A 16697-nucleotide genomic window follows, 5' to 3' on the forward strand; every position below is an offset into this window, starting at 1 on the left:
ACCTTATGTCAGTTTTTCTAGACGGCAGCAGAGTCACTGTATGGTATGGTTTTAAAGTCTCCACCAAGATATTGGGTTGGTATCTTTGTTCCATTCGGTTTATAGTCTATTTTCTCACCAGACTAGGAACTCCAGATGTCAATAGGAGTTTTACAAGATCAAAGGAAGACTATGGCCCTGAGAGTTCATCTGCTCCTTCTGCTTATTCTTCTCCTGAAGTTATAATCCTCTATTTGTAGCACTGAATTTCGATTGCTTTAAAAATAAATGCAGTTCAAAGCTCTCTATAAGATATCTGCTGCTTGGAGAAAACAATTCCTTGAACATAACTTGTATGTCAGAAATCTGTTTACTGTTTATATCCTAGTGATTTGAAAACCTAGCTAATCTAGCCATCTGAGTGTCCAGTGAAGCCGTGAAACCAATGTGATAGCTTGATTGCCATATAGGCTGTGCACAGCACAGACAGGAAGACATCAAAATCACCTGACTCATCTCTAACAACCATATCTAGTGATGTGCCCTTTTAGTTATTGCACAGAATTAATACCGAAAACTTGCAATATATTAATTCTCCAACAGGTGAATTGTACCAATGTTTTACAAACATATTTTTAAGCCTATATTGCCAAACAGGAAGAACATTCTAAACAGAAGAGATTAAAAACTAGAATTTTGCCCAAGAAAATCAATTGTTTTAAAATGCAACATATAATCACACGTTCACACACACATTTGCCCCACAGCTCTATTTTTAACATTAAAATTGGTCTAGAAAGATTTATCAGTTAAACGGTGTCCTGGAACTCCAGAAATGAATAAAGGGAAATTTTAAAAATTAAATAGCATCTGTATTACTAATACCACCACCAGTTTACCTACATGTGAAACATGCTTCTGTACAACAATGTAAACTTCACAGCAAGCCATTTTTACATTCATTAGAGCAGAATTTCCCATTTTCTTTAAATTACAACGTAACTTTGGGCTGAGATTGCTGAACACACAGGTTAGCCAACAATAACAGTACAATTTAGTTTCACAGTGGTTTTCTTAACAGAAAGTTCATTTTAAGTGTCTTTGCAAAGCTTTTCACATTAAACGTTGAGTTTCTAAGTGACTTCCTTTAGAGCCTTCTTGTTCAAACCTTTTCCACCTTGTCTTTGTATGTTTGGCACGTGTGTTGTCTGATTAGGGTACAGAATGGGAGACTGGCTTGTTTTATCTGTTGTTCGAATTCTCTGCTGTAGAAAGAAAATGTCCTTCATGCGATGTTGAAGCCTTCCCTGCACACACAGAATTTATGGCAAGTCCAGATCCAGGAGCCTGAGCAGCCCACCACCAAACAGAGGCAAAAACGTTGCCAAAAAGTCACCTTTGCAAAAAGAAAGAAAAAATAGAGGAGTGGGGGAGGGGGACGCCCCATGGAATGAAAACACAAATGCACCATCCAGAGTCCATATTTACAAACTAATAGAAATATAAACATTGTCATATTTGGAACCAAGCCAAAATACCGGGAGGAGCTAAATTCAGATATTGCTTGTGTTATACATATATTCTCCAACAAAACAGGTCATCTCTTAAAAATAAAGGATCGCTCAAATCAATTATTGATTGGTTTCCTAATGATGAATTAAGGCTTATTTGGTCACCTTATTTGATTAGAGGGTGTAGCATAACTTTTTTCTATATGTATTTTCCTTTATTGATTTTGTGAAATCTCAACAATTGCACGTTTCAAAAGTTTAGGTTGATTTAGAATAAATATACACATGTGGTTTTACCAAAGAATCATTTAAAAAGTTCCTTAAGCCCTTTGAGGGGTGCAGGTTTCTTCACTACATTAAAACAGTGTGTGGGCAGCACAAATGTCTCATTCAGTCCTTAATATTGCTTTTGTTTTTGAATCCTAACATCATGTCAGGTTTTCTGTGAAAGAGAAGTTATGGCAAGAAATATTTAAGTGTCATCAGCACAAAGGAGGTGAGTCCGTAAAACCAGCTCTCCAGGCAGAAGGGAGGGAGGGGAGGAGGGTGAGGTCTGAGATTGGGGGAGATGGGGCGGGTGTGCTGAGGGGGGCCCTGGTGAAGCTGTTGCAGACGGAACTTCCCATCAGAGTGCGGAAGCTGTGACCGAGTGACTACCTTCTCTGGCTGCCTGCATGCCCTTGAACGCCAGCGATGCGGGAATGTCACAGTTGTGGGGGGAAAGTGGGGTGCCACTGGCATGTTGCCATCCATGTCCAGCAACATAACCAGAAGGAGCAGCACTGTAGGTCATGTAAGGCGACACTTGGGCCGGGGCAGGATAAGGAGCCATGCTGGATGCTGACACAAAACTGCTCACAGTTGGGAGGCCATTTGGTGCCTAAGAAGAGGAGGAAAAGAGAAGAGGTGAAAATAATCACATTACAGTAGTTGACATTTCGCAGGTTCTTAGAGAGAAGCAGACTGTAAGTTTTGAGTGGTAGTAGCTAACAATATTCTGATTCTACTTTCTGATTTTTTTCTTTTTTTTACGGTTTGACCTTAAGCATATTCTAAAGGCATTCACAGTCTTGCTATTTAAACAAACATAATGCCAAGAGACAAGATATTATTCTTTCCACAAAGGTTATGAGGAGGCTATGACCAGAAAATTCACAGTATTTGCTTTGCTATTCAGAATTATAGGAAGGCTATGCAGGGTGAGGAAAGAATTAGTGGTGATTAAATACTCTTAGAATCTGTTCTGCTATCCATATGCCTTTGTCAACCTTCCCCGAACTTCGGTTTTGTTTGGCTCTTTTGTTGAGCCATTTGTGAAGGGCCTGGTTGGTGTAGCTTTCATTTCCAGAAAGGGGGGTGCACAGAGTGTGGGCTGTCAGTTTAGAAACTCAAAATGAGTGCAACTTTTGCTAAATAAAACATGGACGGTATTTTAAAACATCATGCTGTAAATGCTTATTGGATGAAGGACATGCAAAAAAATCAGACAGTTTGTCTTTTAAGGGTTTTTAAATGAAGATTGGGGGTATTTTTTCCAGAGCTATTTTATCAAAAAGGAAACTGGCTATCCAACTATAAAAGAACTGCATATGTGTGGTTTTGAAATTGGAAGATTTGCTTGCAAAGTTTTGAGGCCCCGTGATGTGAATTTTTAAAAGCCACATGGATAAATCTCTTGAAATGAATTTACATGTAAAATCTGTTTGCAAACAAAATGCAGCAGCTCTGGCAGGCACATCTGCCTAGAAACCAGTACTCTATTGGCATCCAATTATTGTTGGTATCGTTACTATTAACAACACTAAAAACACCCTGATTTCCAATCTGATTTTGGCATGAACACTCAACATCCTTCTTCAAATAACTTAATTTTCCCTTTAGTTTCTACATGATTTCAAAAGAAAGAGTAAATCCTTTTTCCTGGTAGTGATGTGAATGAATTCCATAGCAACATATTTCCTAGTGAAAGTAAAATGCAAATAATAGATTTCTTATTAGTAAAACTCATTTAATCCTTAGAGGTAAGTAAAGCAGACATATGTTAATTAGATGCTTTTTCCAGTTCAGTTGCAACATAGAAATTGTTTTCTGATTTAATTCATTTTATTATTTTCACTTACACATCTCTGAGAATGCAATGGTGGGGTCTCAAAAATTATTTTCTAATTTAGAGTGATATTTGGAGTAGACTACATACATGGGTGTGATTTAACTGAATTAAATTATGAATTTCTGGCAGTAAGAATAAAAGTAAAGGAATTAAACTTGTGTCCTTGGTCTGTAAGAGCATATACCTCATGTTCTGTTTGTCAAAGTGCCTGTTCTTCGAAAAATTGGGAAGGAGAAAGGAAGCTAAGATTTCTTGAGTATGTCCTACCACGAAGAAATATTCAACACATTTTATCAAATAATGAGGGCTGTGTTGTACTGTTAAGTTTATAATAATTATAAGATAACATATAAGGAGTACAACACAATGTTGAATTAAAATTAAAATGCATTACACGGGTCCCAAAAGGTGATATGTACTCTTAAACAAAGAAATCATTGCACATCACTATTTAACATAAATAAATTTTATTCTCTTTTTATACCCAATAATACAGGTTAAGGATTTTAGCCATTTACTCTAGGGCAATTGGCAAGTCAGTGGCCCTGTTTAAAAGAAGTTACCACCCCTGTCTGACACGGGATCTTATGCAGCAAATATTTTTCTGCTTTTGCTGGACAATTAAAAGACAGACATAATTTAATCTCAAACTAGGGCATATTTTGAGATAACATCTGGTAAAATATTCATTCTTATTCTAGATTCTCATTGCTGTATCCTCATTCTGTTTCTTAACTTCTAAAAAAAATATATTTTTCCTTCTTTCTGAGAATGGCTCATTAGAAAATGGCTCACAGGAGGCACTTTAAGGCTCTCAGCAGATGAGCATGAATATACTAAGCTATCAAGTTGCAGGAGAAAGCTAGCATTGCATCAAGATTATAGTTCTGATCATGTTTATTTTGGATTTTCCTAATAGCCTACGAGGAATTAGTTTGGAAAGGAATCATTCTAGGTCAGTTATAGAAAGATGGCTGCATCTGCGTTTGGCTCTTCCATTCTAGCATTCATTAATATATATTACTGATGCCAATGTGCACCAAGAATCATAACATAAGAATATGAAGATTAAAATGTTGAGGTTCAAATTAAAATAACAAAAATCTTCGCTCAACATTTTACAAATACGTAAGGTTAGATTACTAACATTATACATGACAGAACACTCTCATTAGTAGAAAAAAACCTGTTGGTGAGTTTTCTTTGTCATCATAACTAAATTTTTCTTCCCATTCTTTTGATCTTTATATTTTTCTATCATTCAAAATGACAGTGCTCTCTGAAATTCTTGCTTTGTCATCTTCCCTTTCCTCCCCTTACACCCCCTTGATTAGGGGCTCCTCAAGTGTTTTGTTGCAATGTCTACAATATCCTTACATGCATCCACTTCTTTTTGCCCAGGACTGTTCCCCCTGAGAAACCAGGCTGGAATACAGTCTCACTTCAGAGTTCCGGGGAATTAGGAGGAGGCAGAACATTGGATGTAGGCCCATGCTACCTTCAGGCACCTTACTTATTCTATGACTGCATTTCTTTGTCAAGCACCAAACCTGCTTTTATGTTATCATTCCTATTAGTATAAACATTTCAAAGTTCTCTAAAATCTGCAATATAGTTAGAGTCATTTTAGTCTCCTCTGTATTGCAGAAGAGAAGGAAAGCTGGGAGAGATCTGACATCCACAAAAAGGCAAAAGGCGGCTAAAATAGCTCTGGACTTTCCCTCAGGTTAAATTACAACCTAGATTTGGAGTGAAAAGTTTTGTCTTAATTTTTCTTTTTACTTTTAAAGTTCAGATTTAGAAATTTAGGGGGGAAATGGCCATAAGAAAGATGAGAGAATAAACATGCTTTAAAATGTAACTGCCACCTTCACCATTCATACTAGTGACTCATTAAATACATCAATTTTCTCACTATTAATTTTGAAACGTGACATTAGTAAAAGATATAAATCTCTACTGGGTAAAGTAATTGTTATTTATGAAGCAATCACTGAAAGAGTAAAATTTTCCACCTCAAAGGAAAACAACTACAGGTAGCATTGATGTTTGTTTATTCTTTCCAGTAAAAGAGTACACTTCTTAAACACCCCAAATCTGCTTAATGTTTTCAGTAAAGGGCATGTAATTAATCTGAAAAGCTAGTTAGGCTGAGTAGAGACTACCAAATGTACACCATAAATATAGTGGGAGCAAACATGCTAAATTACTCTATTTAATTGGATTGTAAATATGATTTATAAATCAACCAACATATGGAATATGGAATCCCCAGGGAAGAGTAAACAAATTTTCCAAATGAAACCCCAGCATTGGGCATGTAATGGAAATCTCATTTTTGAAAAAGACTTTACCTAAAGATTCCATAAATAAGACCTCAATCCATCAACCCCTTTTTTTAATGCACATCTTCCTTGAAAGCAATGAGATAATTCTTTCCTCCAAAGAACTGTACAAGGGTCCTTCCTGAAGCAAACTATTAACTATTTAATTTTGAGAATGAGATTTACTAATACAAATCAAATTGTATAGCCTGAATAAAGCAAGTCACTTGATTTGTTGAACATTTTTAGAAAAAGACAGATTTTATCCCACCAACATTAAAGAAAATTACCTAGAAAAAATATAAAATGCAATGTAGTTTGGTTAAAGTTATTACAAGAATGAATGAAAAGTATGTGTTCATTTCACTGGTTCTAAAATATTAGAAATATAGATTTGCCAATTCTTAAGAATATCATTTTTAAGTGAATATATTGATAATTTCTATTGGCAAAGAGCTAGATTATAAACAGTTTGAGGACAGGGACTTGCCTTAATCATCTCATATCCCCACAAAACAGGACACATTACAGGTGTTTTATAATCATTTGTATACTTAAGTTAGTGCAATCTTTTGAAAGCAAAACATGTCATACTCTTGCTTTTAAAAAATGTAGGTACTCTTTATCACAGAATAAGTATTATACTTTAAGTAAGCAAAATGAATAAAGCTGTTGAAAAAAGTAAATAAAAGTTCTAACCTAGCCATTTCATTATTTGGTTGATGGGCGTTCCATTTATTACCACCCCCGAGAAAATGGAAATGCATTAGTATTCAAACACTAATGGCCACAAAAAAATAAAACCTGGTATGACAACTGTCTGGCAATTATAGGTTATAGATTATTCTTCAAATTCTGGAAATTGTCTACTGAACATTTTCTCTCTTGAAGAAAATACAAATAGCAGTGCCAAATCCTCTACTGACAATCTTTTATCCATTCACCAGTTATACCTAGTCCTCCCCTTATGATAAAATGAGTTTACCTTGGTTCTAAAATGAAGTAGATTTAGCCACAAATAGAGATGTGCTTCACCTAGAATTTCAACCTCGATATATATCATAAGCAAGAAAATGGTTCAGATCTGAACATAAACAAGACTTTCTTTTTTGGTGAAATCAATTTTCTGTCTGTCATTTTAAATGTCCTAGTTCAATATGCAATAACTTAACAAAACAAACCTGATAAAATCAAATGACAGTTGTAAATATGGTTTCAACATTCATCCAAAGGATTTTAATTATGCTTAGTTATCCCACTGAAGATCTACATGTTTCTAGGTAATGGAAAACTGATCATTTAAGCTTTTTTTCCTAAATGTTATGTTTCCAAATGTTATTAAAATTGATGTAGCCTTTAAAAGTTTAGTCAGCTCTTTTGTATTTTATATGACACATTTAACTGATATGTAATAATTAATTTTGTTTTAAAACACTAATAGTTAAAAGCTAACTGGGACAAAGGATGTTTTACATAATAGATAACATTATGAATTTCAAAGACTATTGGCATTAGCCTACAATTGCATTCTCTCTACAAAATGATAAATTTTTTAACACAAAATTAACTTTATTTGAAATTTTAAAAAATCCAATGCAAAATAACATATTTTCACAAGAACAGCATGTCTACAGGAACAATATGTCTGCAAGGACTGCCAGTTTTTAAAATAATGCACTAGAAAATTGTGTTCAATATTCTGAAATACTACCTTTATTTCAAAAACAAGGTGCAAATGTTCATAAGACGTTTAGAATAATTTATACCTCTAAATTCAACTATTTTCACACCTCTGAACTTTTTCTTAATTTTGAGTATTTATAGACCTTTCTTCATTTCTGACACCTCTATTTGTAGCTAATATCTTATTAAGCTTGCTGTCTGAGTTAAATATATACTACCCAAAAATGAAAATACTCAAAACTTATAAATCTACCATTCAGATACTTTAATTAGAGTACCATATCTGCAAAAATTTTTTCTGAGAAAGTTTGCCCAATTGTAGAACATTTTTCAAAAGCTATACAACTGTTTATAAACTGTTTAAATAAAATGAGACATTGATTCACTAAGTACCTTGTAAAAGGATAGCCCATTATTCTCTCTATATATTTTTTTTGCCATTCAATTGCATTCAATAGAGGTTTTATGATTTCAACAGAAAAGAACCAGCCATTAAGAACCAGAGAACATTGTTGCCATTCAGAATTAGATGAGATTAAAGGATTCTAACCCAATATATAATGTGGGTGAAAAAAAGACAAAATTGATAAATATTATTTTTCTCATGTCCTCATGTGGTAGGCAATAAGGATTTATCAATGGCATTATAAATTATCATTTACAGTGTATATTAATGTGTAAGACAAATTTAAATATTCTAAACTAATGTTTTAAAAACAAAAGATAGGTGAGTGTACCAATGTGTATAAGGTTCTAATTGCTAGCAATCAGGCATCTTTGCATTTAAAATGAAAATGGAAATTAGATTACAATAATCAATTCTACCTACAATCACTTGTCAATTCAGCTGCTTGGGTAATTTCACAGGTGTCTTCTGGTATAGATTATGGTCTAAATCCTATAATCCTGAATTCTCAATTTCCTTCTTTATATACTAAAATAAAACTGGGATCATGTAATATTGTACTATTTAATAACAACTGCAAATGCCCTGAAAGTATTATTGTAAAAGTTTTGAGAATATATTTTTACCAAAGACTTTCAAATTTTGTTCAAATACAAAGATACACACACACACACACACACACACACACACACACACACACACCATCCCTTACCTTTGCATGTTTAAGATCAAATATAAATGTATAATTTTGTCCTCAAGGAAATGAGTATCTAAATCCCAAAAAATGCTGGTTATGCCTGTATTGAGGATCTTTTAATTCTAGTGAATTACTTAATTGTAGCTAGGTGTACATCTTTAACTTTTGCTTTAAACTGTGTTATTTTTCAAAATGTATAATTAATTAGTTTAAGAATAAAATACAAATTCCAAAATTGCTCATAAATGACAGTCTACTTAGCACACCTGCAGCATTAAGCACTATTTTGATCATTGTCATAGAGTAATCGCTGGTTTCATTGTCTTTAGAAACTTTTCAAGTTTTGAAATTTTACATCATCTGAATTATCTTACTGTATGGCAATGCAGAAGATTAGCATATTGCAATTAAGAACTTTCCCAATGTAAATTTGATATAAATATGGCTTTCTTCTGGAAAAAAATTAACTTGTTTTCTTAAGTATTTAGAACAATACTTTTGACTACTTGCTTCTTTAAACTACTTGTTTTTATAAATCTGATAATTTAGTGATTTAATATTCAGTGAATTAAATGTAATCAATTTTCAACGTTCAGAATATACAGAGTAGATCATTCAAAACAGTGTTCTATTTTTATTTTAAATAGGTAATTTTAGTTTTGAAGTGTCTGTATAGATGACCATTTCTAAACAAGTTTAAATACTAGATCTATAATTCAAAAAAGCAAAAATTATCATAAAAGTTTCTGGATTACGGCACTGCCATATATATATGTATGTATACACACACACACACACACACACACACACACACACACACATCTATCCTGGGTTCATCAAATATATGTGGGAATTAGGTACTATTTTTAACTATTCTTCATGATGTTATTCTAAGAAATGATGACCTAATAAAAATCACTGAGCACCTGTTAAATGCTTTCTACTGTGCTAGCTGCTTTATATGCGCTCCTATTGTTTGTAACAAAATACCTTGACACTTTTTTGACTATGAGGCCTCTGAACAAAGAATATTTTGAATTTGAAAATTGCTTGTTTTCAAAAGTTAATCTCTAACCACCGCTTGTAACCACAGGTAATATTTAATGAATGCGTTCTATGTGCCACATGTTTACATTACCCCACTGACTCTTCACACATCTCTTGAGGTTGAAACTATTGTTTCCCCATTTTACAGATGAAGAAATTAAGGCTCTAAATGTTTAAATAACTCACTTTTGTGGTGATGGTACTAGAAGATCAGAGTTCCTAACCATTGTACATAGTGCCTCCTCGTTACAAATTAAGGGCCCTTTAGTACAAGAAAATGACAAACTTTCTTATAATTTCTCTCTGGCATTCTTACAGTAGGAATAGAGTCAGAAAGGGGACTCTCTTTGCTGCTATTTTCTCTGATATGTATCATGGGAGAACTATTAATATGTATCTGACTCTTTTTTAACAAAATATGAGCGAAATGAGGAAGTGGAAATGGGTTTGTTAGAGAAAATAACAACTAGGATTTTTTCCCCAAGTGAATAAAGTAACAAGTTCCAAGCTGGTTTTTACATATACGAAACATTGCAAGTTTTATGACTTCAAAATAATGAAATGAAAACTAAGTATTTTGAGGCTTTGGGATTGGAGTTTGATATTAAGAAATGTTCAAACCTGCCCAGCTCTGCTCATCGGCTCATAAAACCTTACTTTGCTTTAAGGTTGTTTCTTTGTTTTTGTTTGTTTGTTTGTTTTTGAGAGCTTTAGCTTTGAAGTCCTGATTCTAGCGTGGTGGTGACTTTAGACTCAGAAATCTTGGACTTTTATTATTGTGGTTGCTTCGTCTTTCTCAGAAAAAAAGAAATAAAATAAGGAAAGGAAAGAAGAAGCCCAATGGCTTAAGTTTTCTTTGGGAAGGTCGGGGGAGGGACCGAGGAAAAAATTAAACGGTCCACAGCCGGTCCGTATAATTTGAGGTTTCTCACTAAGCTCCCTTGGGAGATTCCGACGTGACGTTTAACAGGCGGATGGTCACTTTATTAAGTTTATCTGGTCGCCTCTTCTCACCCGCAGGCCCAGCCACGCCGCGGGTCCTCGGGGAGCCGAGTGCGCGGGAGTGGGAGCAGGAGGCCCGCGGGCGCCCCGACCTCCCCCAGCCGCGGGGCTGCTCGCCCGCCCCGGGAGCGCCCTCCACGCGGAGCCCCGGCCCCGGGGCTCAGGGCAGTTGCCCCCCCCCCCCCTCCGCCACGGCCCGGGGGCGCTTCCAGGGCCGGGGCCCGGCGGGGTCAAGACCGAACTGCGCCCTCGAAGGTCGGGCCTCTTTCCTGCCCAGTGAACCCCGGGACCGGCTCCCGCTCGCCCCGCAGCCTGGGCCGTCCTTCCGCGCGCCCGGGCGGGACGGCCCCGCGCCGCCCTCCCCGCCGCCGGCTGCTCACCTGGCCGTACTTGGCGTCCTGCTCCAGGGCTCCCTTCTCCAGCCCGTTGACCGCGTGCGGGGCGGCGGCGGGGAAGTTGCTGCGGCCCAGGCTGCTCCACTCCTCCACCTTGGGGCTGTGGTAGGGGGAGCTGTCGCTCACTCCTGGGGAGAAGGGGGCGTCAGGCTGGGGTCCCAACCGCGTGCAACTCCCTCCCCCCCCCCCCCCCCCCCCGCCTCCGGGGCCCCTACTGAGCCCAGGGCCCGACCGCCCAGGCGCTGCCTCTGCGGCTCGCATTCCCGGCCCCTCGAAGTTCACTCAAGTTCACCGCCTGCGCCTGCGAATAGGCCTCCGCCTCACCCTCGCCGGCGGGAAGGTTCCTTCTTTTCCGAACCGGCCTTGGATTTCCTCCTGGCTCTTCAGAGAAACCCGTGGAAGGAACCTGAGCGCTGTGCCCAAGTTTTCCCAAGTCGGAGAAAGAACCAGTGAGGCCGGATGAACCGATCTCCCCAAGCCTAACCCAGCCTCCACGGAGGAAAACGCGGGGACTGAACAGCGGAGAGGGGCGAGCGGGCCTACCTCGCCTGTGCTGGTGCGCAGGCATCCAGGTAAGGGGCCCCTAGGCTGTAGGGACCTAGTAGTTCTGTCAACAGATGGAACAAAAGACCTGCAAAGTTCTTTGCAAACACGACAAAATGCTGCCTACAATACATATGCAAAGTCTATGTGGGTAGGTTTTTGCCTTGCTGTGACCAACCTGGATTCCCTATCTCTCTCTATACATTAAATATGTGAGGGAATGTGCATATGACTCAAAAATAAATACTATAATTACCACTCTAAATGCCACATGTGTCAGTGATAAGGTTATGCAGAGAGGGGGTGGCTTTGTGTTTTTTTAATGATATGAAAGGTTAAGAAAATGAAAGTAGAACTAAGTGTTTTCTTTAAAAAAAAGAATAAAGTTGTCAATTATTTTATTTCTTTTACTCCTTTGTGTTCTTAATAGAGATGCAAAGAAAATCATATGGTGTAAACTGATTACCACTATACCTAGGGTGTGCCTATTGAAACATTGGCATCTTTAAGGGATCAAGTCCAATTTTAAAGAGAAGATGTTTGAAAACTGTGCGCAGCGTGCTCTTGTCTTTGGGACCCATGGGTGGGGGACCAAGGTTTGACAGAGCCACCACAATTTGATTTCAAACACTTCTACCTGACACAGTGCCTGGAAGCAGTGATCATTTTGTAGAAATGACTATTTATAGAAACAATCTTTGTATATCCACAGACTTGTCAGAAAACGGGTTGTTTAAAGCTGGCATCCAGAATCAACAACTTCTCGAATGAAGAGTTACTGGTCTCCACAACCCAATACATGTACAGCTGACATTTGATCTGACTGCAGGATCCCTAGGGGAGAAAAGTTTTCCTTCGAATCTGTCCGTCTTCTCTCCCTGTCCCTCCCCCTCGCCAAAGAATTAGATTGCGTTCCAGTTTGCACCAGGACCACTGCGTTTTGGGCCAGAACGGCCAGTCTCTCTCTGCCTTCCCAGACAAAAGGCCATCGGTAGGCACAAGCCTGAAGTTATCTTAAGAAATTGAGATTCCCCCTGCGAGCCCCCATTTCTGCTGATCTCACACTTTCCCATGAACAGGGGCTTCCTTTAAATGTCAGCGAGGTCAGTTTATCCTATAAATCAAGAGCAAACTCTCTCCAACGAGAGCCCCAACCAGCTCCGAATGAGACAAAACTGAACTCCCAGAAGGATCTATCGATGCACAGAGAACAAGAAGATGAGAAATTGAGGCTCGGCTTTAATTACTTAAAAGATAATTGTACCACTGTGGTGGTAACCAAGAAAGGCTGGAAATAAAGAAACTACCCCCCCCCTTCCTATTTAATTTTTCTTCTGCACATTTTAAACTTTTGGCTGAGAAATTAAGAAGGTAGGCTCTTTATCTCTGCAATATTCAATATTTTGCATCTAGGGCATTTTGACTTTCTTTTCTACCTATCTAGAAAGAAACTTACACTGTTTTTTGTTTGTTTGCTTGCTTTGCTTTGTTTTAACAATGCAGTAAAGGAAAACAAACTTGGATCTCTTGAGGAAGCCTGAGGGAGCAGGAGGGCTGGGGAAATCGTTCTTATCAAGCAGAAAAGACATTGAGGGCACTGCAAGGTCAAGGGTGAGAAAGGAAAAGAACAGTGGGTTGACAACATGCAAGGACTAGACACCCACTCGCATTTCGGCAGGCAGAGGGACCCTACAACGAAGCGGCAGGCGCGCAGAAAACGGAAGAGGACAGAAAAGAGGACAGCAGGGAATTGCCATGCATTTTGTCTCCATCACAGACAGCGGTGGTTGGTGCCACTTCCTAAGATCCTAAGATCATATATATCTTTTAAGGAGAGAGAGAGAGAGAGAGAGAGAGAGAGAGAGAGAGAGAGAGAGAGAGAGAGAGAGAGAGAGAGAAGAAAACACAGTCCCAGAATGAGCAATGCAATAACATGCCAGTTACTAGTAGTAACTTCGGGACCTCCGTTTCCGAGGAAAAAGAAGTGAAGCATAAGAATGAAACCAATTAGGTGACATTTGAACTTCCTGCCTGAGCAAATTTGGCCTGATTGCTAGAATCCTCAAGAAGAACACTGCAATTTCCACAGGGTGCCCGACTTCTCGCGGCCGCATCGGATGCCCAAAGGGGCTGCCCTCCGCGGTGTGTGCAGCCTGCAGCCCTGCGCCAGCTCGGGTCTCCCGGGCTGCGCCCCAAGTCCGGCCGGGCCGCGTTCCCCGAAGAGAGCGAGCAGGTCTGAGGCTGCCGCGGCGGCGGCGCGAGAGGCGGGGGAGGGTGGCAAATGCGAACCATGTGTTGGGGATGGGGGATGTTATGGGTCTGGTAGTTTGAGATGAGGCAGGAGACTGTGTGTGGTAAGGAAACCAGCGGCATGAATTTCAAGTTAATGAGATCAGGACACCCCCTGGGAGGACTCCTTCCATTTCCAAAGGAAAAAGCCCCAGGTGGTGGGATAGACTTGGGCGGAAGCCGCAAGTACGGACACTCGGTCGAGGGTGCGGAGGGAGAGTCTGCACGTCCTCGCGGCGGCCCTCGAGCCTTACCTTGGTCGGTGATGGAGCGAATTCCCAGGATGTCGGTAACGGAGTGGGAGGAGGGCCAGGTGCGCGGCATGGCCACGGAGCCGGGGATGGCGGGCACCCCGGGCGGCGTGGGCACCTTAGCGGCGGCCGCCGTGATGGGGCTGGGGTAGGAGTAGATGTGGTTATAGGGCAGCGCCGGCTGCGGAGCGGGCTGGTGCTGCTTGTACGAGTCGTAATGGGCCTGTTGGGCCAAGTTGCCGATCTTGTTACGCAGGATGCGGCTGATGGAGCTCACGGAGGGCACGTTGTACTTGTCACACACGCCGTCGGCCAGTAGGCGGTCCCGGATCTCCCAGGCGAAGATGCCGGGGTCCCTCTGCTTGTAGGTCCGGATGTGCTTCACCACGGTAGGGGTGGTGACCCGGGGCTTGCTGCCCCCGATGGCTCCTGGCAAAATCGAGCCTGTCTCGTTGTAGCGCGCCAGGATCTTGCTGACGCAGCCATGAGAGACCCGTAGCTGGCGGCTGATGTCACACGGTCTGATGCCCAGTTGGGCCAGTTCCACGATGCGAAGCCGGATGGCGTTGGGCAGCGGCCTCCCGTTCACGAACACTCCTCCCAGCTGGTTCACCTCCCCGAAGGCTGGCTCTGCAAAACAAACACGCGGCGCGCGGGGACGCGCACCAGCAGCTTGGGACGGCCGCCGGCCGCTCGGCCTCCGCGCGCGTCAAGGGGCAGGGCGGCTGCCACGGACCAGGGGCCCCGGGCTTTCCTCAAACCCTCTGGTCCCCGAGCTCTGCAGAACCGCCCCAAACCGCCGCGGTCCAGTCAGACCCCCTCCCTCGTGCCGATGGTGCTGGCAGCCGCTGGAAACAAATAACGTGGTGAAACGCTGGGCGGCTTCGAGCGCTCAAAAGTCTCGGAAGCGGGCGAGGAAATCGCTCATGACGCCTGCAACCGGCTCCTTCGCTACTACTCGGCGCTAAAGTTCTTGGGCCGCTCCCCTTGGTCCCCAGCGCCCCGCCTTAGGGACCTGCGCAATTAGACAAGGTCTCGGGGAAACTGCAGGGTTTTTCTCTGTCCTGTTTGTTTGCGTGCGTGCGTGTACAGTATGTGAAACAAAACTTGGTCTGCCACGGGGGCTGCGGGGCTTGCCACGGCTCCCTTCTCTTAACATCAGAAACGAGCATCAACAGCAACCCAGTAGCCAGCGTTTAGACTGAACTGCTGTGCGCCTCTGACCCTTAGCATGTTCCTACAAGTTGTAGGAACACGAGCAAAGTCAATACGGAAAGTGTGAGCGCTCAGGGGTGCGCGCCCTCGCTCTCTCTCTCTCTCTCTCTCTCTCTCTCTCTTGCTCCCTCCCTCCCTCCCCGACTCTGACAGCGTCCCCCGCCGCCACTCACCCATTGCTCCGAGCAGCACACCAACCGGGCCCCAGTTCCGAGCTTCCAGAAAGAAACTTTCGCACGGCCTCAGTGTCCCAGCCTGTCGCTGCCCCGGGCCGTGGGTGCCTCCGCTTCTCTCCGGGAGGAGGCGGCGAGAGTGCAAAAGGAAGGAGTAAAAGGAAGTCTGTGCCCCGCTGAAAGAGGCTTGAGTTCTGCATTTCAATCTAAGCAGCAACGTGGGCTGGGCTGAGCGGGCCGGGCGGCTCTGTCTATCACTCACCAAGGACACGCCCCCCAAAGGGGTGGGCCCGAGGGCAGGCTGCGCAGTGATTGGTACGGGGCCGTGAGCGACAGCGCCGTCCGGAAAGTCCTTCCGCTGTCTCCTCGAGCTTGCTGGGCACCTGGGTGACTAAATACAATGAAATCTGGTGTTTGACACCTTCCGAGGAGCAGCGCAAACAGACAGCAAAATTATGCTGATAAAAGTGCTGAATAAGCACATTAAAGCGTTTGGTCCCAATATGAGACTCAAAAAGGGAAGGGGCTAAGGAGACTTCTTTGGGGGACAGACTAACGTCTCAGAACTGTTACCAGGTGTAGCCACCCCAAGCCAGGTGGCAACAGCGCGGGTGCGGGAAGATAGGCCCATCGTAGAGACAAGGTTTAGGGGAGGCCGAGGCAGAGGTGGCGGCCACACTGACCGCCAGGTGCAAACCCCTCCTCCGCCCCCGCGACCAGCTCCACGCAGCAGCCTCCACAGGAGGGTTCACCCAGGAGCGCGGGGCCCAGTGTCAGCCACGCCGGCTCCGGGCAGGGGCCGCGCTGTGTGCGGAGAACGCAACCACCGGCGCCTACAGCCACAGACAGGTCACCTGGCGCGGGACACACTCAGCGAGGCCAGAGCGCCCTGCGCTCAGCCCTGGTGCTGGTCCGCGGGTGCTCAGTACGAACATCTGCCGGCTTCCCCCACTAGCAAACCACCGCACAGGAGTTTTGTTTAACTATGAGAGAGACTTGTCCCAAGATGAACACCCGGCCTGTGTGTGTGTGTGTGTGTGTGTGTGTGTGTGTGTGTGAGAGAGAGAGAGAG

The 16697-nt window shown here is 42.2% G+C and overlaps 2 protein-coding genes across 2 annotated transcripts in view; one reads left to right on the forward strand and one right to left on the reverse strand.

Moving 5' to 3' along the window:
• Positions 1 to 1953, forward strand: part of SLC25A21 (solute carrier family 25 member 21) — a 533790-nt gene extending 531837 nt beyond the window's left edge. The window contains exon 16 of the mRNA XM_036352969.1: positions 1928 to 1953. Within this exon, the coding sequence (XP_036208862.1) occupies positions 1928 to 1938 (11 nt within the window). The 3' untranslated portion in view covers positions 1939 to 1953. The remainder of the gene's footprint in view (positions 1 to 1927) is intronic.
• PAX9 (paired box 9) lies at positions 33 to 15830 on the reverse strand. The gene is made up of 4 exons (XM_036352997.1): positions 15626 to 15830; positions 14241 to 14867; positions 11140 to 11282; positions 33 to 2370 (listed from the first exon to the last, which is right to left on the reverse strand). The coding sequence occupies exons 1-4, from the start codon at positions 15627 to 15629 to the stop codon at positions 2116 to 2118; spliced, it is 1029 nt and encodes a 342-aa protein (XP_036208890.1). The 5' UTR covers positions 15630 to 15830; the 3' UTR covers positions 33 to 2115.
• Between the last annotated feature and the right edge of the window lie 867 nt (positions 15831 to 16697).

This window comes from Myotis myotis, unplaced genomic scaffold, assembly GCF_014108235.1.
Source record: "Myotis myotis isolate mMyoMyo1 unplaced genomic scaffold, mMyoMyo1.p scaffold_m19_p_1, whole genome shotgun sequence".
Classification (NCBI taxonomy): Eukaryota; Metazoa; Chordata; class Mammalia; order Chiroptera; family Vespertilionidae; genus Myotis; species Myotis myotis.